The sequence below is a fragment of the Trachurus trachurus genome (assembly GCF_905171665.1).
Source record: "Trachurus trachurus genome assembly, chromosome: 5".
Taxonomy (NCBI): Eukaryota; Metazoa; Chordata; class Actinopteri; order Carangiformes; family Carangidae; genus Trachurus; species Trachurus trachurus.
The window spans coordinates 24256722-24281414 of NC_139896.1; the positions used below are offsets into that span (position 1 = coordinate 24256722).

At 43.1% G+C, this 24693-nt stretch overlaps 3 protein-coding genes across 4 annotated transcripts; 2 read left to right on the top strand and 1 right to left on the bottom strand.

Annotated features, from left to right (window-relative positions):
- Positions 1–256: 256 nt before the first annotated feature.
- pde12 (phosphodiesterase 12) lies at positions 257–5902 on the top strand. Of its 2 annotated transcripts, none has more exons than XM_083971904.1 (9): positions 257–685; positions 773–1352; positions 2015–2442; positions 2921–3026; positions 3486–3630; positions 3740–3818; positions 3910–4032; positions 4127–4332; positions 5388–5902. In XM_083971904.1, exons 2-9 carry the CDS (start codon positions 784–786, stop codon positions 5505–5507), a joined length of 1776 nt encoding a protein of 591 aa, XP_083828030.1. In that variant the 5' UTR covers positions 257–685; positions 773–783; the 3' UTR covers positions 5508–5902. The 2 variants fall into 2 exon arrangements, with proteins under 2 accessions (XP_083828030.1, XP_083828029.1); XM_083971903.1 differs by having other exon boundaries at positions 257–572; positions 691–1352.
- Positions 5903–6726: 824 nt separating this feature from the next.
- Positions 6727–12839, top strand: gmppb (GDP-mannose pyrophosphorylase B). Its single transcript, XM_083971913.1, has 10 exons — positions 6727–6798; positions 8009–8189; positions 8288–8368; positions 8509–8557; positions 8700–8842; positions 9329–9487; positions 9640–9718; positions 11090–11217; positions 11309–11491; positions 12625–12839. The coding sequence occupies exons 2-10, from the start codon at positions 8061–8063 to the stop codon at positions 12754–12756; spliced, it is 1083 nt and encodes a 360-aa protein (XP_083828039.1). The 5' UTR covers positions 6727–6798; positions 8009–8060; the 3' UTR covers positions 12757–12839.
- Positions 12840–22102: 9263 nt separating this feature from the next.
- On the bottom strand, positions 22103–23500 carry LOC310986299 (E3 ubiquitin-protein ligase TRIM35-like; the record flags this gene model as incomplete). Its single annotated transcript, XM_083972143.1, has 1 exon — positions 22103–23500. One exon carries the CDS (start codon positions 23498–23500, stop codon positions 22103–22105), a length of 1398 nt encoding a protein of 465 aa, XP_083828269.1.
- Between the last annotated feature and the right edge of the window lie 1193 nt (positions 23501–24693).

Sequence of the window (24693 nt, forward strand, 5' to 3'; positions counted from 1 at the left end):
CGGATCTCAAAACAACATGCACCGACAGTTAAAGGTAATAAACCTACTACTGTATTATGGCCCTAGGGATTATGGTGATAGGTGCCAAAATGGTGAACTATTCCTTTAATTATTTTAATTCATGAATGAAAAGTGGCACTTCCTACCATAGACATAAATGTATATCTATGCTTCCTTCCTACTCCACACCAGCTGGTGGCGGTAACGCGCCATTTTACTGTTTGACAACCACAGTAAAAAAAGAAAACCTGAAGAAGCAGCAGCAGCAGCCACACGCTGACCTCAGGGAAGTGTAGGCTGCTCGTACAATAACTTTTGTAAACATTAAAGACAGGCGGTTGTTAAAAGCTGAGGTTTTGTTTCTGAAACGGGTGTAGTGTTTAGTTTTTAACCGAACCGCCGCAGGTGAAACTAAACCTGCTGTTTCCATGGTTTCCTCTGCGTGTTAGCATCAGGCTAACCGGTGTAGCTGCAGCTCGGGACAGATCCGCCACAGGTGAGCTCTCTGTCAACCCCGGACCGGGTCCTCTGGGGTTTAACGATCCGTGTATTGGCCGGTGATGTGACCATCTGTGTGTGAGCTGTGGAGAAGTCGTGTGATAAGCGAGAGTCAGCTGTTCATTAATAGGAGAAAGAGGCCTAAGTGACTCAACCATAGACTGAACCTGTGTTTCGTATCCCACAGGTAAGTTAGTTACCATCTGGATGCAACTGACTGAATCAGAAACTGCTCGATTGCGTATAAATCACTCCGTGTCCTCTCCCCCCACAGCCCGGGGCTTCATGTTGAGCCGCCTCTCCGCTGCCCTCCCGCTGCTCCCCCGCCGCCTGCTCGCCTCCTCCCCCAGAGCCCTGCCCCGGACCCGCCGCCTGCTCGGCGGGATGGAGCCGGCCGTGGTGCGGTGTCTCCCCGGGGAGCTCAAACTCACCATCTCCTTCTCTCTGGACGGAAGCCACAAGCACATGCTGCGGGACCAGGACGAGCCGCTGGGCAAGGTCCTGGCCCGGATCTCCAACAACGCCTCCAAGAGTCAAGGCAAGGCGAAGAAGTCCAAGAAGCACCGGGGGCAGCAGCCGAGCGAAGGCCCGGAGCCCGCCGCCGTGAAGCTGTACTACGGCGGGGAGGAGGTGGCCGACACGGTGCTGAACTCGGAGGCCTGGAGGGACGGGGCCGTGCTGCAGGTGGGGGACATGAAGTACTCGGTGCAGAGGAACGCGCCCACCTTCACCACCGCCGAGCTGCCGGGGTCCCTGCTGGCCGACTTCCCCGTCTGCCCCAAACTGGAGGTGGAGTTTGGCAGCCTCGAAGACTGCGAGTTCACCTGGTTCAAAGAGAAAGCCCCAAACACAGGGTAAAAAATGTTAACTACACTGTCAATAAGGACCTTTAATGTAACTGTGAGGCGTTCACTGCCTCCTCATATCAGTGTCATCTCTGCAGAAGTGGAGGGGGAAGTGGAGAGATATGATAATACTCAGTGGCAACCTCTCCTTTATTATCAATTTACTATAGTAAGAGACTTTTTTTTTTAAGTTAAAACTCACATAGAATTTGAAAACCTTTGTTTACCACTTTTTATGTAGAAAAGAACAACAACAATTTCACAGCTTTTCCAGACACAAATGGGACTGAACTGTGTTAGTAATAACAAGAGAGTTAAAAAGTGTTAAGAACACAGTAATGCAGAAAGAAGTAACATGCCCTGTTCAGCACATAATTGGTCACAAGTATGACCTCCTCATTAGAATATCTCTTCCTTTTGCCTCATTTTGATAAACTTAAATAGAATTTTTTAACTCCAATAGTGGTTTAAAAAAATGATTACCTTGATAGAGCATGACTGTACAATAGCTTACACTGATAACTGAATTTATTGTGAATCATTCTGATGTTGCACAAAGTAAAACATCCTCAGATTTAATGCAATTTTTTAAAGAAGAGTTGTGACATATAAAGCACTTTGTTCTCACTTTTTCTCCTTTTTTCTTCTTTCTCTTCTTTCTCCTCTGCCAGGTCAGAAGCTGCCGAGGAAGCTCCAGGTCAGGATCCAGGCTGGACTCAGGTTGGATCCGGGAGAGTCCACGTCCCGTCCAATCAGGACATCGGCTGCAGGCTCAAACTCTGCTGTACACCTAAAGATGGAAGTCGCAGCGGCCTGACGAAGGAGCTGGTCTCTGTGGGAGCTGTGGAGGCCGGGCCAGGTGTGTGCACGTTTGACAACCGGCACGCATACACAATCAAAGAGGCGGAGTGGCCCGCTGTGAGGGTGATGTCGTACAACATCCTCGCTGACGTCTACGCCCAGACAGAACTGTCCAAGACGGTGCTTTACCCGTACTGCGCCCCCTACGCCCTGCAGCTGGACTACAGACAGAACCTGATCAAGAAGGAACTGGCCGGCTACAACGCCGACATCGTCTGTCTGCAGGAGGTCGACAAAGGTAATCAGTACTCAAACACAGAGACAACTTATAGAAAATCAATCAACTGTGTTTATGTGATTAATTTATTTAAATGAACTCTCCTCTGACGAAAGCGTCCATCAAATTAATTTAAAGTAAAGTAGCTAATACAAAAACAACACCACATTTAACTCTTTAGTTCAGAGAGTACGTTTTCACACTTGAACCAGACTCACTGATGATCACGAACAGTAGCACCGATGTATTTTTCTTACATGAATGAGACAGTACAGCTCAGATGAACTGATATGTCTGAAATCTTATGACTGAACCTTATTGAGCTTCATGAAATTTATCGGTTTTTGAGGTGGATATTTAAAGATTAGCAGAAGCTTCTGTGTGTCATTTAATTGTTACTGAAAAGAAACGCCATCAGCAAAAGAAGAAACAAGTGTCCGTCTTTTTTCTCGAGGAGCGCCTACTGATAGATGCTTGACTCTGCTCTCTGATGTTGCAGGAGTGTTTCTGGACAGTCTGACTCCAGCTCTCGATGCCTTCGGTCTGGACGGTGTTTTCAAGATCAAAGAGAAGCAGCATGAAGGACTGTCGACGTTCTACCGCAGGTCAGGACTGACGGCCGACTCAATCATCATGAGATGATGCACATTTGTCAGAGATTAGAGATTTTATGATACAGTTTATACTGAGGTAACTATGACTTGTTTTGGACCAAAAAAGAAACAGCAGTGGTGGACGACTCCCCTCTCTTCGCTGCAGGACCGAGAGTTATAGAAGACAGCCATATGGGCTTTTTCTTCTGCAAATGGTAGAAGAGCTGCCAGACAAATGAATTTCCCTTTGGGGATTAATAAAGAATTATTATTCTTATTCTCAATATTCCTCAGTGCATTAGTTCTTGATATTTAGATCTTAGTTTAAAAGTGAAAGCATTGCATGTATGTTCCCCTTATAATGGGATTTGTTATTTTTATGATTGTCAGGTCCTCTTTTAACATTTGCCCAACATTTGGTCATGAAAGTAAATGGAGTAATATGAAAATGAAATCGTGCTTTGTTTGCAGGTCAAAGTTTCGGCTGCTGAGCCGTCATGACATCGTGCTGAGCGAGGCGTTGACCTCTGACCCCATCCACTCTGAGCTGCTGGAGAAAGTCTCTGCAAACAGCGCCCTGAAGGACAAGATACTCCAGAGATCCACCGCGCTTCAGGTACTACAGATCCTAGGAGATTAATATGGAGGACGATTCAGACCTGTTTGATTTTTGTGTGTTGTGTGTCGTCTTTTGTCACATTTACAATTCATTTATTTTTCTGCAGGTCACTATACTGGAGGACGTAAATAAACCAGACAGGAAGGTGTGTGTGGCCAACACTCACCTGTACTGGCACCCAAAAGGTAAAATAGTCTCTCCTCTCTGTGAACACACACCTCAGCCACTGAGTGATAATCTTTGACCTCAGTTTTTAAAACGTCATTTACCTTGAAGGGGGGAACATTCGCTTGGTCCAGATGGGCGTGGCTCTGCAACACCTGAGTCACGTGATCAGTGCGGTCGCACCTGGAGCCCCTCTGATCTTTTGTGGTGACTTCAACTCCTCCCCGAGCTCAGGTAACTCCACAGCTAAACCCATGTCCAACCAATAGTAACAATATTGTCATGATGTGTCTTATCGTCCTTTGTTTATGTCCACCTGCCGCCTCAGGTGTGTTCCAGCTGGTCAGTGAAGCTGGGGTTCCTCAGCAGCATGAAGACTGGAGCAGCTCAGGGCCGGAGGAGGCCTGCAGTATGGAGCTGCTCTCCACCTTCCCCCCACTGCTGAGCGCCTGCAGCCAGCCGGCCTACACCAACTACGTGGGAGGATTTCATGGCTGCTTGGACTACATCTTCATTCAGCCAGACAGCATGCAGGTACTAATACCGATGAGGGCAGGGAAATGTTTCCATCCGCTCCCGGTGCAGGGTGTGATTGCTGGGAGACCATTAAGATGAATAGTTAGTAGCACTAGGAGTGCAATTTTTTAAAAATTCAAAAGTAATGATAAGTTTCTGCTGCTTAATGCAGCTAAGACCGACATGATAGCTATTGGACCAGCAAAGTTATGCCACCGGTTTGATCACTTTACTGTGTCACTGGATGAATGTGTTATTCACTGCAAGGATAAGGTAAAAAATCTTGGAGTGCTCTTTGACCAGACCCTTTCTTTTGAGTCACATGGAGGTGACAAAATTAGCATTTTTCCACCTCATAAAAATCGCTATGATCAGATCTATCCTCTCTTTGAAAGATGCAGAGACTCTTATTCATGCCTTTGTGACTTCAAGGTTAGATTATTGTAATGTGCTTTTATCTGGGCTGCCCAAAAAGAGCCTTCCTGGTCTGCAGTCAGTCCAAAATGCAGCAGCCCGTTTGCCGACTGGACTATCCCGATATGAACATATTAACCCTGTGTTGGCCTCTCTTCATTGGCTCCCTGTTCGGGTCAGAGCCGACTTCAAGGTGCTTTTGTTGACGTACAAAATTTTAGATGGTCTTGCTCCAATCTATTTGTCAGACCTTGTTAACACCTATGTACCTGTACGGCCTTTGCGCTCCCAGGCGAGTGATTATCTGAGTGTCCCAAAGGTAAATAAAAAAACCGCTGGTGAGCGGGCTTTTTCCTTCCGCGCACCTACTTTGTGGAACAGTCTTCCCTTGGACATCAGGAAGTCATGTTCAGTTGAGGTCTTTAAAGCCAAGCTTAAGACCCATTTGTATGCTGTCACATATGAGTCCTAGGTATTTTGCCTTTTCTTTCATTCTTGTTTGAATTGTGTGTTTTATTGTTGTGTCTGTTTTTACATGTTTTTAAATGTTCTGTTACTGTAACTGTACAGCACTTTGATGGAAAGTGCTCTATAAATAAATTATTATTACTGTAAGGAAAGTTGACCTTATCTTGATGTGTGTGCTCACGTGTGTGTAGGTGGATCAGGTGATTCCTCTGCCCAGCCACCAGGAGGTGACCACGTACGAGGCTCTGCCCAGTGTGGCCCACCCCTCCGATCACATTGCCCTCATCTGTGACCTGCGCTGGAGCCCCTGACCGCTGACCGCTGACCGCCGACCGCCGACCGCCGACCGCCTGGACAAAAGATGTTTGAGAAGTTGTGTATAGACAGTTAAAGACTTTGGATTTCTTTATCCTTGAAAGAAGTCCCAGAAGAGGGAAACGTGTTACTGCAGGTTTAGTGCAGATGATTTTAATTCAGCAAATTCATGGATGATGCAGTACAACTAAAATATGGTGATGAAGTTCACATCAAATTATTTAAAGGTCTTAATGTACAGTAATATTTTTTTTCATCACTGATATTCAGTGTTTGGTTTGTTACTTTAAAAAAGTAATGAATTACAGATTGCTTGTTGTTTTCTGAGCAGTGATTTCTTTGCCCCTTCAGGTTTGCAGTGCATGGTTTGATCATAAAAGTCAGTCTGAGCTAATTTTGACCACATGGACACTGGTTTGTAAGTGACATGTATGATTAATACGCAAATATTAAGAGACAAGCATTCATTATTAGTATTGTGGTCAAACAAGATTTTAATAAAACTGGTCTACAGAAATATCCTTGTGTGACTTGTTTCTTCTTCTTTTGTGATTTGTTTTCAATTCTAATATGTTCAACTGTATCAAAAAGCAGTGCAGGTTTGTCCCTGGACTGTCAGGTAATATGCTATAATTTCTGATGACCAAATTAATGTTAATTTACTCGACAAAATATTCATGGATAAGCACATCTCGGTTTATGATGCTGTGGATGCTTTATTTCACTATGTAAATGTGCTGCATTGACGCGCTTTAGACCCCACTAGAGTGCCTATAGAGAGACAGGCACTCTAGACCCCACCTCTTCTCGCCAAAGACGGTTTATAAACCAATCCATTTATTGAATATCTTTGTTCTCGCTACGCTGTTTTCTCTGATTGGTCAGAAGTGGGGAGGGGGCGGGTGGAGTTCAACGAGTGAAACCAGTGAGAAACAAGCCGGATAACGGGTGATTTGCCATTCAGAATAAAAGCACGTACCGTAATATAGTTTTCACCTACATTTTCAAGAAAAAATGTAAGAAGTTTTGGTTTGTCTTTTATAGATGTCAAATAATTAAAAAAAACCACAAAACATAAAGTCATACCAAAGTATCATAATTATCATACAGCAGGGTACTTGTAGAACCGGTTTATCAAATCCCACTAACCACTTACAGTTTATTTTGAAAATCTAAACCGGATGTTGAATGTGTCACGCCGACTCTACGTGAGCTTGGGTTTGAACAGTCTTACGTGTCATTATTAGAGTTTCAGTCATTCAGAAATCTCCTGCTGAACAAATACCTGTAAGTTTTTACTATTTTTCTTTTCTTTCTATCTTCCACACAGACTGAAAACACAGACAGGATGTTAAACTGTAGTTAGTCGGCGGTTTGTTCTGAACTGCTGTGAATTAAGTCAGAGGGTTGTTAGCCTGCTTAGCTAGCCCGAGTTAGCTACAATCACTGTAAGTTCATTTGTCAGGGACCAACACATGAGCTCAGTCACATAGCAGTGGACAGATGTTTAGACTCTAACGAGCCGATATTAATACTCAGACAGAAGCTGTTTTATGGCGGTGAGAGCTCAGAGTCGCTGTGTGTTGGTGACACCTGCTAATTAGCTGTCAGAGTGATGATGAACCTGTTTTAAATCTGAGTCTGTGTTGTTGCTGCTGCTGCTGCTGCTGCTGTTTTCTTGACTGAAGCCCTAATAAGACCAGCACACTGACACACATCTACAACCAGACTTAACCAAGGAGTGAATCTGAGGCGGCTCCTGGACTAATCCCATTCAGCATCACTGTCACTGACATACTGCAGGGTAGATTAGGTCAAGACCTTATATCGAGAAACCCCACAGCTCTGACAGTGAGTTTCACGTCATGACAGTGGTGAAGAAACCTCCGGCAGAGTCAGTCTCAGTGGAGGCGTCTGTCTGGCAGGACCGGTTGGGACAATAGGCGACAAACAGCGGAGACGGGAGTGAAAGAAGAGGACCACACCAATTTACCATAGGCCTATATAATCTTTATTGACATACAGTAGATATCAGCACTTCTTGCTCCACCCATACAAAATAAAAAAAATGATGTGGTGTCATTTATGAGGTGTAAATAGGCTATTATAACCTCTGAGACACGGGGTGTACTCAGTCACATCACATGCGTGTATAAACTCAAGACTGTAGTTATTAGCAAAATGGCTAATTTAAAATCTAAAATGACCAGTCAGTCAAACGTCTTATCTTATTAACTAGTCAGTTAATTGCTAATAGTCAGAATTCGCTTCAGATACTTTGTGCTCCTCCCTGTGTCATATCATATATGTTATTTTGGCTACTGTTCATGTAATTGGCATTTTTTCTGTTTGACTTTTCATAGACCAAATAAAGTGATGAATTAAAAAAAAAAAAAAAAGTATTATGATTATTGCTATTACCTAATTGGTTCAAAAAGAAACAAAACCAAAGTGATAAACGATCAGTGTGTGACTGTGACTCTCATCTCTCCTCCAGGCTGCTTGCGGATTTGTTATTGATGATCTGTGGTTGCTAACTCGCTAGAAGCATGAAGGCTCTGATCCTGGTGGGCGGCTACGGGACCCGGCTGCGACCGCTCACTCTCAGTGTCCCCAAACCTCTGGTGGAGTTCTGCAACAAACCCATCCTGCTGCACCAGGTGGAGGCGCTGGTCAAGGTACGGAGCAACAACACATGGGAGATTTAACGAACTGTGGATGTCGATGCTTTTGTCTTGAATGGAGGTGCTCAGTCATTCTCTCTGTGTGTGTGTAGGCTGGGGTGGACCATGTGGTTCTGGCAGTGAGCTACATGTCAGAGCTGCTGGAGAGAGAGATGAGAGTCCAGGAGGAGAGAGTATGTACACACTGTTACACTGAAAACACACCAACACACTGACTCCAGGCTTTTTCATTCAAAAAGATAATGTGAATCCACCCTGACATATTCTGATGTCACTCTGCAGTAACTTGAAAGTTTCTCTGCTTTCTCCTCAGCTGAAGATTCGTATTTCTCTGTCTCATGAGAAGGAGCCTCTGGGAACAGGTGAGGTTCTGTCACCACTCTACACATCAGTGCTACGCTGCAGGTTAAGATCCATCAGGGCTCAGACAGGAGCTTGGACCTGATAAATAAAACTGAGACATCAATGTGTGTGTGTGTGTGTGCGTGTGTGTGCTCTGGACAGCGGGTCCTCTGGCGTTGGCCCGGGAGCTGCTCAACGTGGACAACGAGCCGTTTTTCGTCCTGAATTCAGACGTCATCTGTGATTTTCCCTTCAACGATATGCTGCAGTTCCACCGCAACCACGGCAAGGAGGGAACCATTGTGGTGAGACAGACTGGATGCAACATGAATAGATTTAACATTTGTTTGGATGTAAGCTGACGACCTGTGCAGAAGGTCCAGTCAGACTGTTGTGACTTTGAGCTGCTCTACATAAACGTTGACAGAGAGAAACAGGGTGAAATCTTTGACTGTCAGTCCAAAACCAACAATTACACTGTCACACTCAGAATCAGGACATGATTAAATCTGATTTTAAATGGCAAATGAAACAACATTAGACACCGTTAAGTGAATATAAAATATACTTGCTCTAAAACAAAAGCTCCAATGGTAAAACTTAATTTGGGCAAATTTATAATCTAAACATCATGTTTTCTTGTATTGTGTGTGTTTTCTGACTGTCCTTTTATCCTTGTTGCTGTCAGGCTTTTGTCTTGATAAAGGAAATGAGATAAACAGATGATAAATGGAATAAAAGTGAATAGATTAATGAACGGCTGCTGTACGCGTGTGTGTGTGTGTGTGAAGGTGACTCGGGTGGAGGAACCCTCTAAATACGGCGTGGTGGTGTTTGAGTCGGAGAGCGGGAGGATCCATCGCTTCGTTGAGAAACCGCAGGTGTTCGTCTCTAACAAGATCAATGCCGGCATGTACATCTTCAATCCCAGCATGCTCAGCAGGATCCAGGTAAGACACCTACGCACACACCAACACACACGGCCTAAATGTGTCATTATGTTACCAAACTGTATAACTGCAGATCTTTGTCCATAACATAGAGGCAGCATTTTTATGTCTGTGATGACTTTTTATGTGTGTGTGTGTGTGTGTGTCTGCAGCTGAGACCAACGTCCATAGAGAAAGAAATATTTCCTGTCATGGCTGAAGAGGGTCATCTGTACGCCATGGAGCTACAGGGTAACTATGACTACTGCTGCAGCACTATAGTGTTAGAGCACATGGAGACGACCTGATGTTCGCTGTGACCAGTTACACAACTCAACAGAGTTTCTAGAGTCTGCTGATGAAGGGATGAAAACCAGCTACACGGTAGAGAGAGAAAAACTGCAGGAACATTTAAAGATGTCGTCTCTGTAGTTATAACGCATACATACATACATACATACATACATCTGGCTGATTTCTGTGTTGATTCACTGTGGGAAGTTGAACCTGTGTGCTCGCTCTGGTCTCTGCAGCTCACAGCTCCACCAGACGTAAGTGTTTGGGCTTTTTCTTCACACCTGAGCTCACGTAGTTCTGGAGAGAAATCGCTTGTAGAGAAGCACAGATAACCAACAACAACCAACGTCATCTACATGTCAGGAAACGGTAGATGAGAATACATTTGATCCAAGTCTGTTATCGGTGCTTCACTAGATGCTTGTCCCACTCCTCCTGTAGTCCAGGCAGGCGGACCGGTCAGAGTCGCTGCTGACTCTGGTCCAGGTCCTAGTGACACCACGAGTCTCCGAGCAGCTTCCTGTTTATTTATCTGTGAGGACGACTGGAGTTACTTATGATTTCCTGCAGAGGATTTACTGAATGAAATGAGGTGGATCTGTCACTTGATTCACAGTTGACTATCAACAGTAGATCGCCTTTTAAAGTCACATGACAGGTCAGCCGTTTTTCAGATTGGGTCAAATAAAGAATCATCACTGAAATCCTCAATATGGTCGAATGATTGCAACAGTTTCATTTACATGATTAAGATGTGCACAGGCTTAAAAGTTTGAGATTGAATAAATTAGAACTTCAGCGCATTAGGTATACATTTCATACTGTCAATTTGTGAAACAATAAATTGTTATATTATATTTATTATTATATTTAGTTTATTACACAATTCTGCTTTCTAAAAAATTATCATAGTTTAATTTCCTGGTGGTATTTGTTTCATTGTTTTGTTTCGTGCAAATCAATCCTTATATTGAAGTTTGGGACTTTTTTATATATTTTGTGAGGATTTCATAATTTCCCAGCATTTAAAATAGAGCAAAACATGAGGTTTAAGATAAATGTTGCAGCTGTTTGGTTTATTTCATCTTTTAGAAAGTCTGTGTTGAATTGTAATTAGGAGAGGAAACAGGAAACCAAATATTCAGCAGTGATACAAAAAAATAAAAGAGAAAAAATTAAAAAGCACCAATTTGCTCTTTTCAATCCGTCTCTCCTCCTGTGACCTTGTTTCGTGCCCTTGTTTCCATGGTAACTAACTGCTCTCACTGTCTCTATCTCCGTATGCTGTTTGTCCGTCTGCCTGCGTCTCTGTCCGTCTGTCTCCAGGTTTCTGGATGGACATCGGTCAGCCTAAAGACTTCCTGACAGGGATGTGTATGTACCTTCAGTCGGTACGGCAACACGCTCCCGAGAGGCTACGTACCGGCCCCGGTTTCCTTGGCAACGTCCTGGTGGTGAGTGGCGCATCTTTTTGACTCTGTTGGTCCGAGCGGTTGAAATAAAGAGCTTTGCTCCATGACGACCCTCTCTGTCTTTCGCCCGCAGGACCCGACGGCTCAGATCGGAGAGAACTGCACCATCGGCCCCAACGTGACCATCGGCGCCGGCGTGATCGTGGAAGACGGCGTCAGGATAAAACGATGCACTGTGCTGAAAGGGGCACGAGTTCGATCGCACTCCTGGCTGGAGAGCTGCATCGTGGGATGGAGCTCCTCCGTCGGCCAGTGGGTGAGTAGAGGTCAGAGGTCACCAGCTGCTCTGGCGCCGGCGTGACAGCGAGGACACAGATGTTTGGGTTTAATTGCGATCGGTCACTGTTGCCTCTGATTAATGAAGGAGGTCTGTGTGAAAGTGGGAGTTGTTATGTCTTGGGACACATTTCAGAGTCGAATCGCGTCCGATTTCATCCTTTACCCAATACATTTTGTATACTTTTTTGTTTATTTATTTGTTTGTTTATTAAACAGGGACAATGATCAATACATATATTGTGCCAGATTTAGCTGTAAGCTCATTTATATCTGCTTTCCCTGGGCACAGACAATGTGAGTGCCGGTTTCTATTATCTTTTGTGTTACGCTTTTCACTCCGCACCCAGGCCTGTTTATTTTAAGCTGTTGCGGATTTTATTTCACATTTCTTAGTTATTATAACACTAACATTAATTATTATAGGCCTTAGTAAAACATCTTGTGAACTGACCTCCACTATCTGCATGTGAAAATAGTTAACTTAGCACTTCACATAGTTAACTCCTGACCATGAATCATCAAATTTTCGCCAGAAAAAAATGATTTAGTAAAAATAAGTTTTCATTGAGATGATTTAATTTCATGGAGCAGGATCTTGTGGCTTTTACTCTCATTTTGTTGTTGTGTTTTCCCAAAGCTAACAGGGCAGGGCAACACCAGAGTTTCTAAAATCATAACCGTTGATAATAATCTCACTAACCCATAGTGGCTGTTTTTTCTTGGCTGCAATATTTGAAGCAGCATCCAGTTCTACTTTTCCAGAGTAAACAACTTTTTATAATGTCTTTTTCAGGGCCCATATGGCTTCATTAAAGAGACAGTGAAAGAGCGACAGGAAAGCTAGGGAGTGAGTGAGGGGGATGAGATGCAGCGACGGGTCGGAGTCCACTGTGTTTAGGACAAAGTCCTTATGGTAAACATGCTACAGGCTGAGCTACCATCCATGGTTGTCACCACATCATGACCAGTTCAAGATCAAATGAGCTGTATAACAACATTCAATAAAGAAATGTGCGATGTTTCGCTTAAGACAAAAAGGTTTGATCACTTCATTCACCTGCATGATGATGGTTCAGTGTGACATGAGTCTGTGTTATTCTGTGTCGTCAGGTTCGTATGGAGAACGTGACGGTGCTGGGGGAGGATGTGATCGTGAATGACGAGCTCTACCTCAACGGCGCCAATGTCCTGCCTCACAAATCCATCAACGAGTCGGTCCCAGAGCCACGGATCATCATGTAGCATCGGGGCGGAGGAGAAAAGCTCAGCGCCTTTTTATATGAACTCAAGTAAAACACCCAAACTGTGCCAGAAAGAGAGAGAGAGAGGGGGGAGGGAGGGATGAACAAATGGGCAGAGGGAAGGAGTAGGAGGAGAAACACGAACAAAAGAAGGTATTTTTGTTTCTTTTTAAATACTTTGGACTCGTTTTTAGCCCTGCTTGGCTGCAACTTCCATCTATCAGAAACGATGACGTGAGCCTGAACGTATGATCCGTCAAAGAGCAGCCTGACTCATTAAAGCGGTGTCACAGCTTCACGTAAAACATCAAACGCTAATGTCTCCGAAAGTGGGGGACAGGGAACGTGTGGTGTGAACGCTGCTTTAACGGAGAACAGGTGAGGTAGGGAGGATGCTATACCTGGGCTGGTGGAGGGAAAAATACTGAGAGAACGGGGTTAGAGAGCGATATGAACACTGCTGTTTTAGATTCACTATGCATTTCCATTTGCTGGATGGCTACAGAGTATCAGTGATCAGGATAGGATCAAACTACGCCTACATTCATTGACACTGAGATTTCTGATCTGACGTATTCAATAAAATGCAGTATTGGTTGTATTTAAAGCTGCACATGCAGCAGAACGAGCTCCAAACACAACATCTGGAGTTTTATCACCATATAAAGTTATGGTGAGTCTCTCCTTATTACACGTCCAGCAGGCACAGAGAAACACTATCAGTCAATCGGAGTCACGTTCGTGTCTACATGCCGAATGTAATTTGATCCATTTTTGAATGTTGATCAGTTCAGCTTCAATTTAGTTGTCAAGTACATCTCAGTTTTGTCACGTTGCCTTGGTAAACTTCACACATTTTTCAGTTCTTTCATTTTTTACGAACTGCGCTTCAATGCCAAACTGTTTACTGCCCTGTAAAAAGTTACATGTAGAAAGGTTTTATATATAACGCACTGCAGTTTATGGAGTTCAGACCTGAGTCAGACGGTGAGACTGCAGCAGAGATTCATAACTTCAAATCATGTATTTTGTTTTTGGGGGTTTGTTTTGTTTTTGTTTTTCTGTTTTTTTGGGGGGGGGGTTTTGGTTGTTTGTCTCTTGTGGTTTTTAGCTTTCATCTCCAGCTGAGGCTGCTGGGAACTCACGTTGTAGTTTAAGTAGGATGCTGTCATGCGCTGAATTGTTGGACAAGTTAAATCTTTGTGATGCTGGATGAGAAATCGGAGTCATTCAGATTCATCTTTTGGGGACCATGAATGTCTTCACCTGGTTTCATGTTAATCCTTTGAGAAGCAGCTGAGGTGTCTTTACTCTTTGCCAAAGTATTGGACCACCAGGCTGCCTGTCAGATGAGAGGTGCTGAATTTAACATACATGAATATAAATATAAAGGGAAGAGGGGTTGAAGTGAAACTCTAACTGCACCATCAATGGGTCATTTTTAATGTTGAGCAGAGATTAGGTAAAATCAGTAGACGCCTCCATTGAGTAAAATAACCTGTTCAATCTAAAGAGTTGATTCTTCTGAAGCTTATTACTTCAGGGGTCCATGTTTTTGTCATCTGGGAGCACAGAGGTTAGTTACTTGGATACAATGCAGTGGTTTTGTGGTTGTTATGCAATTAGTGATGAATGGTATGTCGGATACTGATGTAAAGACTTGGACTGTGTCTGAATGAATGAAGTCAACTCTTGTAATGAAGTCTTTTTTTAAAGAGAGTAATATAATCTACTGACCATATTCACATCTCGTCTTTGTCTCTTTCCTTTGTCACTCACTATTTACACGCTAAAATGAAATAAGGATGAATGAGTAAATATAAGCTGAAGACATTTCACGTTTTATTAAATGTGTTGGCAAATACCCAGTTGTGGTATCCTTAAACTTTGTTTTTAATGTCTTTTACCCGGTTGCTTACAAGTGGCTTAATGACACTGTATAGGCTGACTGGGATGTTAAATGTCATAGTCTGTCATACTTCAAGTTGGAAGTTAATTACTACACGAGTACACTGAAGTGGATTGAAGTATATAGGCTAGTGACAAACTGTCAAAAAGGGCTTTAGTTTTTGAGATACCCCTACCGGAGGTAGAACAAAACCTAACAATGTTTTTCCTCATCTCCAAGGTCTCCCATATATGAAATGGATTCTTAGGTTAAAATATTTTACTGCAAACATTGTTAAATTGATACATATTGTCATACACCCCAAACTTAAAAAAGAACAAAAATACAGCCTGGCCGTCTGGGAGTTAAGACACATAAACTCATGTAGATTAATAACACAAGCTCTGACAGCTTTGAAACTTGACATAATTGTGGCCAGGAAGTTCCTTTACCTATTAGAAAAAACTGGATGTGAATATCTTGATGTGTGTAACATATAGAGACCTATAAACACTTGCCTTAAATAAGCGGACATGCAAAAAAAAGAATATCTATGCAGAATATTCTCATTTACTTTGTAGTTGCTCAGCCAGGGATTGTCATAGAAACACATATGATGGCTTGTTTGAAAGATGGAGTTGTGCAGAATCCAGTGATACCAAATATGTGAATATAGCATGCATAGTCAGCATAATACATCACCAAATGTATGAGGTGTCCCAAATGAAAGAAAGTGAAACATTAACAAAATCAAGTCTCCACAGCCCATTATCAATGGTGACAAGAATGTTGACCAGTTCAATCTTACTGCAACCTAAGCAAGTAACTTTGGGTAAGTGCTACTCTTTTTTATAATACATTAAATAATAGCATACAGTATATCATGATGACACTTTATATAGTTCATATGGAAACAAATATCCAGTAGAATCAGTTTAAATTGAAATAGAACACCTTAAATATATACTGTATACACCCACTTGAATTTATTTTTGGTCAAGTCATTACTGCATAATGGAAAATAATAGTGTTAGTGTTGTGTATTTCCCTAATAACGCACAGGACGCAGTGACTCTTACTGCACATGGCACCTTTACTCAGCTCGTGCAAAACCGGAACTTCACATACATATCCCAGCATTCCTTGGTACACTGATAACAACGGCACAATGGTCACACAGAATACAAAACTCAAAATCTGATACATCACAGTAGTGAGTTGTGATAAGTAACCCCCCCACCCCCCCTTTTTAAATGAAAGTACACTTTTGTTACACCATGACTTAAAATATCAGTGCCTTGTATTACCATACAAACTCATACAAATGTCTCTAAGTTAATTTAACAAACTCCCTTGTCTTGCTTTAAGACAGGGATAATGTAACAAAGCTATACTGAACTGAAAACAGTAGTTACATTATTATATTGACCAACTGAGTCCAAGTGTCAACCTGCTTGTAAAGAACAATCAATCTGCACATTAACGGTCATAGCGCTCAGGCAGCTTCCTTTCTCTGGCTAAGCGGCGCAGCATTGGAGATGCTGCTGGCACCTCTGCACTGTCCATATGCAGAAGATCAGCACTGGCTGACACGTTGTCTTGGAGCACACTTGGCTGTGTGGACGTGTCAGTATTAGAGGTTGTACAGTCAGTATCCAAAATGAGTCCATCAGTTGTGACACGGGATCTCAACTGATCCCCATGTCTCCTGTATGTTATGTCTGTGTCTGTCTCTTGCACTTTGTAAGACACTGGTCCTGCTTGGTGCTCTATCACTCCAGGAATCCACTTCTCTCCCCCCCCTGCCGTATTTTGCAAAGAGAAAGATCTGCTTACTGCCCGCTGGTCATGATAGAACTTCTGCATGTACTGCTTTTTGCGAACTGTGACTGCAGTGTCAGGATGCATCAGGTCCAGGCGAGTTTGCATATGTCTGTTTAGAACCAAGTCCGCAGGCGACTGACCAGTGGTGCAGTTTGGGGTACAGCAATACTGCATCAGAAACACAGAGATCTTGTCCTCAATGTCGAGTGTAGTCTGAGAAAGCTTCTTAATTCCACTCTTAAAGGATCATAGGGCAGGATTTGGGCAGGATTTGTGAGAAAATACCCATGCGTTTTACGTTTTTTAAATAATAATGGGTGAGGAAGCGTTCAAAACCAAAAAGAACGAGCCCACCCGCGTATCTCTCCGTTGCTCTGACCGGGGTCTGTGCTGCAAAATGCGCTGCAATTCAGGGGGTGAATTTCGCGCCCTGGCCGGCGGACCTGACGTCAGCGCGTCCACGACTGCCTTCGAATGGATCAATGGAATGGACACATGAAGAGGGCAACCGCGGCAGAGCGACTGATATAGTGGTGACACTCCCCGTTATATCAATCGCTCTGAACCGCGGTGGATCCAAATTACTGTTACTGCCAGCAAACGACCCAGCACAACTGAAAGCCCTGTTAACCCCCCCCCCCCACACTCTCTCTCCCCCTCCCTTCACACACGCACACAGCAGCAGGCAGGTCACTACTTACACACCCTCTCCCTCATCACACTACTGTCTTATTATTAACCGTTAGCCGCAGCTAGCGGTTAAAAGACGACGTTATAACTTTAACAACGTTATCAGGCAGGTGGACAAACGTCCTCTTTTGCCCGGACACGTCCACTTTTCACGTCCTGGCCGGCGTGTCCGCGACGCGTCCGTTTTTATTTTATTTTTATGAAATCATGAATATGTCCGGTGTTGATTGGTTTGCATGGGATCGCGGACCCTGACAGATGCGGTCCGACACCCGGACCCGGCGCGTTAATTCTCAGTACCGGCCTGTAGGAGCCCATACAGATCCATGCAGAGGAGCTCAGAGGAACAGACAAGCAGCCCCCTGCTGCAGCACAGTGAAGAGGTGTGTGTGTGTGTGTGTGTGTGTGTGTGTGTGTCTGTCTGTCTGTCTGTCTGTCTGTCTGTGAGAGAGAGAGAGAGAGAGAGAGAGAGAGAGAGAGAGAGAGAGAGAGAGAGAGAGAGAGAGAGAGAGAGAGAGAACCTACAGTAAAATACCCCCCCCCCTCCCCAGATAGGAAAGACTGTAAAGAGTAAAGTAAACAGTGAAAAGTCTGTGCGCGCTCCCGTGCCGGTGGCTTCGCTGGTTGCTGTAGTTACGCGCAGCGGCCGTCACGTCACTGGCCGTTCTCATTAATCCTGCCCTATGATCCTTTAAATGTCTGCACATATCGCTCTGTGAGACCATTAGAAGCAGGATGGCCTGGGGCGCTTGTAGAGTGCAGAATTCCATTCTGATGCATGAAGTTCTTGAACTCTGCAGACGTGAACTGCGTTCCGTTGTCAGTTACAACATGCTCCGGATGACCGTATGCTGCAGTCTCCTTAGTCTTGTGATGAGGTGCTGGGCATTCCGAATACTTCTAGCCACTTGGAGTAGACATCTACGACAATCATGAAGGGGTGACCTACAGTAAGAAGGGGCCTGCAAAGTCCACGTGTAATCTTTTCCAGCTCTGGCCTGGAAACTCCCAAGGATGTAAAGGCACCTGCCGAGACATCCGTTGTTCCATCTGGCAAGATTCACAGGCTTTGCAGACCTGCTCTACATCCGTGTCAATCTTAGGCCACCATACATATTTGCGTGCCAGAGCTTTTCACAACTCCTTGATGACCAGAATGCAACTCGTTCAACACAACTTTTCTGAGCTTCTCAGACAAAACCACCCTGGTGCACCAGAGTACACATCAACGTTCAGCTGACAGTTCATATCTGCGTGTGTGGAAGGGTTTCAGACTATTGTCCACATCATCAGGCCAACCATTCGTAATGTATTTCAGAACCTTGGCTAGCACACTGTCTGTGCTTGTGGCACGTGCAACTTGATCAGCATCCACTGGCACTTGCATCAAATGTTCAGTTCATAGAACATGCATGAATGTTCTGCGCTATGGCTTCAGTCCCTACATCGCTCGTGTCAGGTAAAGGAACCCTTGACAGTCCGTGTGCATTGCTGTGTTTTTCTGAAGCACAGTACTCAATGCAATAGTCATAAGCAGAGAGGATGATTGCCCATCTTTGAATCCAGGCATCAGCCATGGTGGGCAGGCTTTTGTGTTCTCCAAAAAGAGTCAGCAAAAGCTTATGATCAGTGACAAGCTTGAATTTCCTTCCCCATAAATATTGATGGAACTTTTTGATTCCAAAAATCAGCCAGTCCTTCTTTTTCAATCTGAGAATATTTGTTCTCAGCAAGGGATAGCGTCCTTGACGCGTAAGCAATGGGACGGGTTTCTCCTGTTGGCCTCTCATGCTGAATGACAGCTCCTATACCATAAGCTGAGGAGTCAGAAGCCAGAGTGAGGGGTAGGTTAGAATCATAGTGCAGAAAAATCTTGGCACTTGTTAGCAACTTCTTGCACTCCTCAAAAGCCTGCTCTGGTTTCTTCCACACCCATGCCACGTCATACTTTAACAGCCTATGGAGTGGAGCTAGTACAGTGCTTTGGTTATTCATAAATCGTCATATTAATTCACTAACCCCAAAAATGCTCTCAGTTCTTTCACACAGGATGGTGCTGGTGCGTCCTTGATTGCTTTTATCTTGTCTGAAGATGGGTGAATGCCCTGGCTGTTCAAAACATGTCCCAAGTATTCAATCTGCATTTACCAAACTCGCATTTGGTTTTCTTGACTCTCAAGCCTCTCTCTTGGAGTCTCTGTAGCACCTTTTGCAGCTTTTTCAGATGATCTTGTTCAGTTTTTCCTGTAACTAACAAATCATCCCAATAGACAACAACATCCAGATCTTTCATTATATTTTCCATAATCCTTTGGAAAATGGAAGGTGCTGAACCAACACCAAAGCCAGTCTGTTGTACACAAATAACCCTTGATGTGTATTGATGGTCAGTAGTTTCTTTGTCTCATCCTCTAGAAGGACCTGCTGATATGGTGAGGCAAGATCGATCTTTGAAAACACAGTCCCGCCATCAGCTCCTCAATTCGGGGCAAGGGATAGGTCTCTGTGGTGGCAGCCTGATTTACTGTTAATTTATAATCGGCACACAGCCGAATTATGTTGTCTCTTTTCACTAAAGGCACCACTGACGCAGCCCACCCACCATACCAGCCTTCTCGAGTCTAATCTAATTCAGCATCCACTCTTGACTTCATGGCAAATGGCAATGGGCGGCTCTTACAAAATTTAGGGTCAACATCAGAATTATTTTCCATTATGCAGCAATGACTTGACTAAAAATAAATTCAAGTGGGCCTATTTTTGAGGTGTTCTATTTCAATTTAAACTGATTCTACTGGATATTTGTTTCCATATGAACTATATAAGGTGTCATCATGAAATATGCTTTTATTTAATGTATTATAAAAAAAGAGTAGCACTTACCCAAAGTTACTTGCTTAGGTTGCAGTAAGATTGAACTGGTCAACATTCTTGTCACCATTGATAATGGGCTGTGGAGACTTGATTATGTTAATGTTTCACTTTCTTTCATTTGGGACACCTCATACATTTGGTGATGTGTTATGCTGACTATGCATGCTATATTCACATATTTGGTATCACTGGATTCTGCACAACTCCATCTTTCAAACAAGCCATCATATGTGTTTCTATGACAATCCCTGGCTGAGCAACTACAAAGTAAATGAGAATATTCTGCATAGATATTCTTTTTTTTGCATGTCCGCTTATTTAAGGCAAGTGTTTATAGGTCTCTATATGTTACACACATCAAGATATTCACATCCAGTTTTTTCTAATAGGTAAAGGAACTTCCTGGCCACAATTATGTCAAGTTTCAAAGCTGTCAGAGCTTGTGTTATTAATCTACATGAGTTTATGTGTCTTAACTCCCAGACGGCCAGGCTGTATTTATGTTCTTTTTTAAGTTTGGGGTGTATGACAATATGTATCAATTTAACAATGTTTGCAGTAAAATATTTTAACATAAGAATCCATTTCATATATGGGAGACCTTGGAGATGAGGAAAAACATTGTTAGGTTTTGTTCTACCTCCGGTAGGGGTATCTCAATTTTTGGGGGGCATTGTCACTGGACTAATAGTTAGTTTACAGCCTAACATGAGTTTGTGATAAGGCTGAAAAACATATGAACAGTTACATGTCGTCAATCTATATTTTATTCTTCATTAGTATCAGAATGATCAACTTTATATTTAAAATAAATCATCTGCCCTCCCATACACGGTGATTTATATATATATGTATAAATGTATATATGTATAAATCACTGTGTGAATTGTCCTGCTCAGGGAAATTTATCTCTGTGCTGCATCATGAATGCCTTGACAGCCACAATGACAACAAACAATACACACTCAGCCATACCAACACCAACAATTACATAACAGTATGGCACATATCCCATAACATAACACATACATACACCTCATAAATAATACATGCTAAAAAAAAATCACCATAATAGAAGCACTATAAGAATTAAAAAATATTGCAGTGATTCATATTCCTCTCCCTCAAAAAACATTTCAGTAAAACACACATCACACAAACACAGAAGTCCAGTGTTTCCAAAATAAGTAGCAGATATTCATCATATGAGCTCTACTATAGACAAGCCTACTGTACATGATACATCTTTAACCCCTTACTGCAAGTGTGAAGAAAACTATAATTATCATATTCACCAGTCAATTGTGAGAAGCTTCACTTAATCTTAACGTTTAGTTTATTTTAGTTTAGTTTAACTCTATTGTTCACCTTAGTGGAAAATTTTCCCCATCACAAGAGACTTCTCATCATACCACAATAACAAATTATGCAAATGGCCAAGAAATTACAGCAGCAGTATGTTAAAAGAAAAAGAAAAACCTTTAGAGTATATACTTAAAATCAGGTGCAGTCATTTGCATCAAGTGCTTGTCTATCACATGGAATAAAAGATTTCCTTGTATATATTACGGCTTGCCCTTGGGACCCTTATTTGGGGACACAGAGACACATACATACAGTATAGGTGGATGCGTTCATCACAGCGTTCATTAATAATAATAATAATAATAATAATAAATTACATTACAGACAGACAGCCTGCTTTTGATTCTCTCACATCAAATCTTCCACAGAATATGTTTAAATCATTAACATATGTGCCACAGTCTGCCATGTTTACATTTAGCTTTTTCCTTTCCCTGCCCATTTTTGCATTCAATCCCTCCCACTTTAAGTCTTAGTTTTGATAACAGTATCCTCAGAATGATCTAATGTAGCATGTAATTGTGTCAGTCTGTTCATGTGGGTTTCTTTTTACAGTCTATGGGGTTTGCTCAGGTGTCAAACAACCGGTTACCAGTCAGTGTTGTCTGAGTTCCTCCTCCCCCTCGTCAGACCACTGCTGTACAGTTTTCAGGAGTGGTTTTTCACCTACTGGCTAACAGCAGATTTGTGTTTATTAAGATACTGTTCAGTGATCCACTTTCACAGAAGGTGACACTGGTAATATCCTCAGTGGAAGTTTATTGTGGTTGCCAATGTACGGGAAGACCCTGTCTGTGAAGGTCTGTTTGAATGTGTATATGTGTGTGTTAGTTTCAAGATCGTAGAAAGACAGCTTTCCTCCATCAAAGTCCAGCTGAACTCTGACCCTCTTGGGCTTCTTCTTCAGTGAGAGAGCTTTCTGTGAGAGTTGCGATGAGGCAGCTGTGCATTCTCCATTAAGTAGACATATTTCCCAGAATCCCAATGGTATTGTCCCCTTCCTCTGGACTGATTCCTGTACCACACCTAGGGCCCAGAATTTATCATTTTCCACTTCAACATCCCAGCTGTGAGTCCCAGAGTTAAAGCTCTTCGAGCCCAGGACACAGTGGTGGGTATCGAGCCTCTCTGGGTTTTCAGGAAGCTGCTGTTTCTCTCCTTCTCTCACACTGGTCAGATCCTCAGACAGGATGAGATGTTGTTCAGCAGAGTTTGGGTCCAGAACGACAGGACTGTAGGAGACCTGGTCCTTCATCTTGTTCCAGATGTTGAAGGCCAGGTTGCCCAGATGTTTGGCCACATCTATCAGAGCTCCTGAGCCCAGCTGTGGATCATCCAGCAGGGGGCGCTGCTGGACTCTTTCCACTGCAGCCTTGTAGTTATTGAGGAACGAGACGTCTTCAGCTCTCAGCTCGTCCTCTGTGGCTCTGACTGTGTGAGACAGAGCTGCTATCTCTCTGCTCAGAGCCTCAGTCTTCTCCTTCATCACCCGACTCTTCTGCTGCTCTTCCTCCCTCAGAGCTTTGATCCTGGCCTCCTCTTCCTCCTCTAGAAACTGGTGAAGCTTCTTAAACTGCTCCTTGATCTGTCTCTCTGTGTGCTGGACCTGGACCTTGATGTGTTCTGCTGTTTGATCAAAGTTTCCTTTAACTTGTTCAAACAGCTTCAGTTTCTCTCGTAAAGGCTTCAGGAGTTTCTGAAGCTCCTCTTTGTGATCCTGAGCAGCTTCGTCGATGGGTCTGAATCTGTGGTTCTTGTGTGATCTTGAGTCTCTGCAGACGACGCACACCGGCTGCTGATGGTCCAGACAGAAGAGTCTGAGTTTCTCAGAGTGCAGACTGCAGACAGACTCTGATCCTGCTGAAGGTCTCTGATCCCTCTGCTGTAAGAAGGTCTCACACAGGTTCTTTAATGCCAAGTTACAAGGTGGATCTTTCAGCAAGAATATCTCCTTACAAAGTGGACACTTTTGAATTTGTCTCTCTGTCCACCATTTCTGTAGACAGTCTTTACAGAAGCTGTGGCTGCATGACAGAACAACAGGGTCTTTGAAGATATCATGGCAGACAGGACAGGAGAGATCCTTTTCTAAAGGAGAGGACATTTTGTTTCTGAACAAAGCGGGAAACAAAGAAGAGAGAACAGTACCAACCCGTCAACCTCCTTGAAAGATTTTCACTCAGGCGTGGCTCTGGTAAAACTTCTCTCTTTGCAAACATGAAATCAGAAGCAATTTGAGTTGTAATATCCCAGTCTTTCCAGTGTCCCAGTGTTTCCAGTATTCTCTACACCGTATATGTAACTTCTGCTTCGATGGTGACTCTCAAATATTGAAAGTGAAACTGTCATATGGTGCATGTTATTTCATGCCCATTTTTGGCAGTGGTACAGACACCCACACACAGCACCTCACCGTGGGGCACTGAATGAGGAAGGAAGGACTCAGGAAGAGGAAAAGCTATGCTTTTACCAATACAGATGTTAATAATATACACTTTAGAAGTTGCTTTGAAAATTTAATAAACGTGACAATTCGGGCACCTGCCCTTCATCAGACATTAAGTAATAAAGTGGAGACGCACCTCCTTATATACAACCCCTAGGGTCACCTGATGCATTCAGGTGTGAACAATAATGACCTAATCAGAGGGAATATAAGTTCATGCATGTTCATGTCATTCAAATTCATTAGCGCATCAGCACAGCATGTATAAGCAAAGGAAGCTACACGCAGAGGTACAATGCAAAAAGGTACAATACAATGCAGAATACCAATTTACACAATTGATTAGGAAATATTTAAGAGAATTTGTGCAGGTGTGAGACCTGAAATACATAAATCACACACACACACACACACACACTTTAAATATCACATGACCGATAGGTGGCGCCATCCCACTGAGTTTAACCCTGTGTGTCCCTAGCCAGTTTGGTTTAGCTCAGTTCTGCAGCCTAGACTCTGTGCTGTCAGGCTCTGTTTAAATTTAGATACGTTGTTACATCTTTGTTGTAATAAAACTTTCACGTTGCTCTTTAACCCTAACCCTGAAAGAAACTTCATCTGTCAACACCTTTCTGCCTAATGGTTAAACTAATTACACTGTCCTTGGTGAGCACCTAGTCTAGACCTACCTTATTATAGCATTGTTAAATGTACATACAGGTACCACATAACATGGTGGAATTAGTAGAAGAAAGGACAGGAAGTGATAACAGACAGTTTCATGAGTGTAATACAGTAAGTTCAGATCCCACACACTCAGTGACATATGTGAAATGAAACCAGGATTGTGT

Coding starts and splice junctions, on each gene's coding strand:
- gmppb (XM_083971913.1), top strand. CDS start 8,061: ATGAAGGCTCTGATCCTGGTGGGCGGCTACGGGACCCGGCTGCGACCG. Junction 9,488..9,639: donor GCATGCTCAGCAGGATCCAG/GTAAGACACCTA, acceptor GTGTGTCTGCAG/CTGAGACCAACGTCCATAGA. Junction 9,719..11,089: donor GTACGCCATGGAGCTACAGG/GTAACTATGACT, acceptor GTCTGTCTCCAG/GTTTCTGGATGGACATCGGT.
- pde12 (XM_083971903.1), top strand. CDS start 706: ATGCAACTGACTGAATCAGAAACTGCTCGATTGCGTATAAATCACTCC. Junction 4,033..4,126: donor CAACTCCTCCCCGAGCTCAG/GTAACTCCACAG, acceptor CTGCCGCCTCAG/GTGTGTTCCAGCTGGTCAGT. Junction 4,333..5,387: donor TTCAGCCAGACAGCATGCAG/GTACTAATACCG, acceptor ACGTGTGTGTAG/GTGGATCAGGTGATTCCTCT.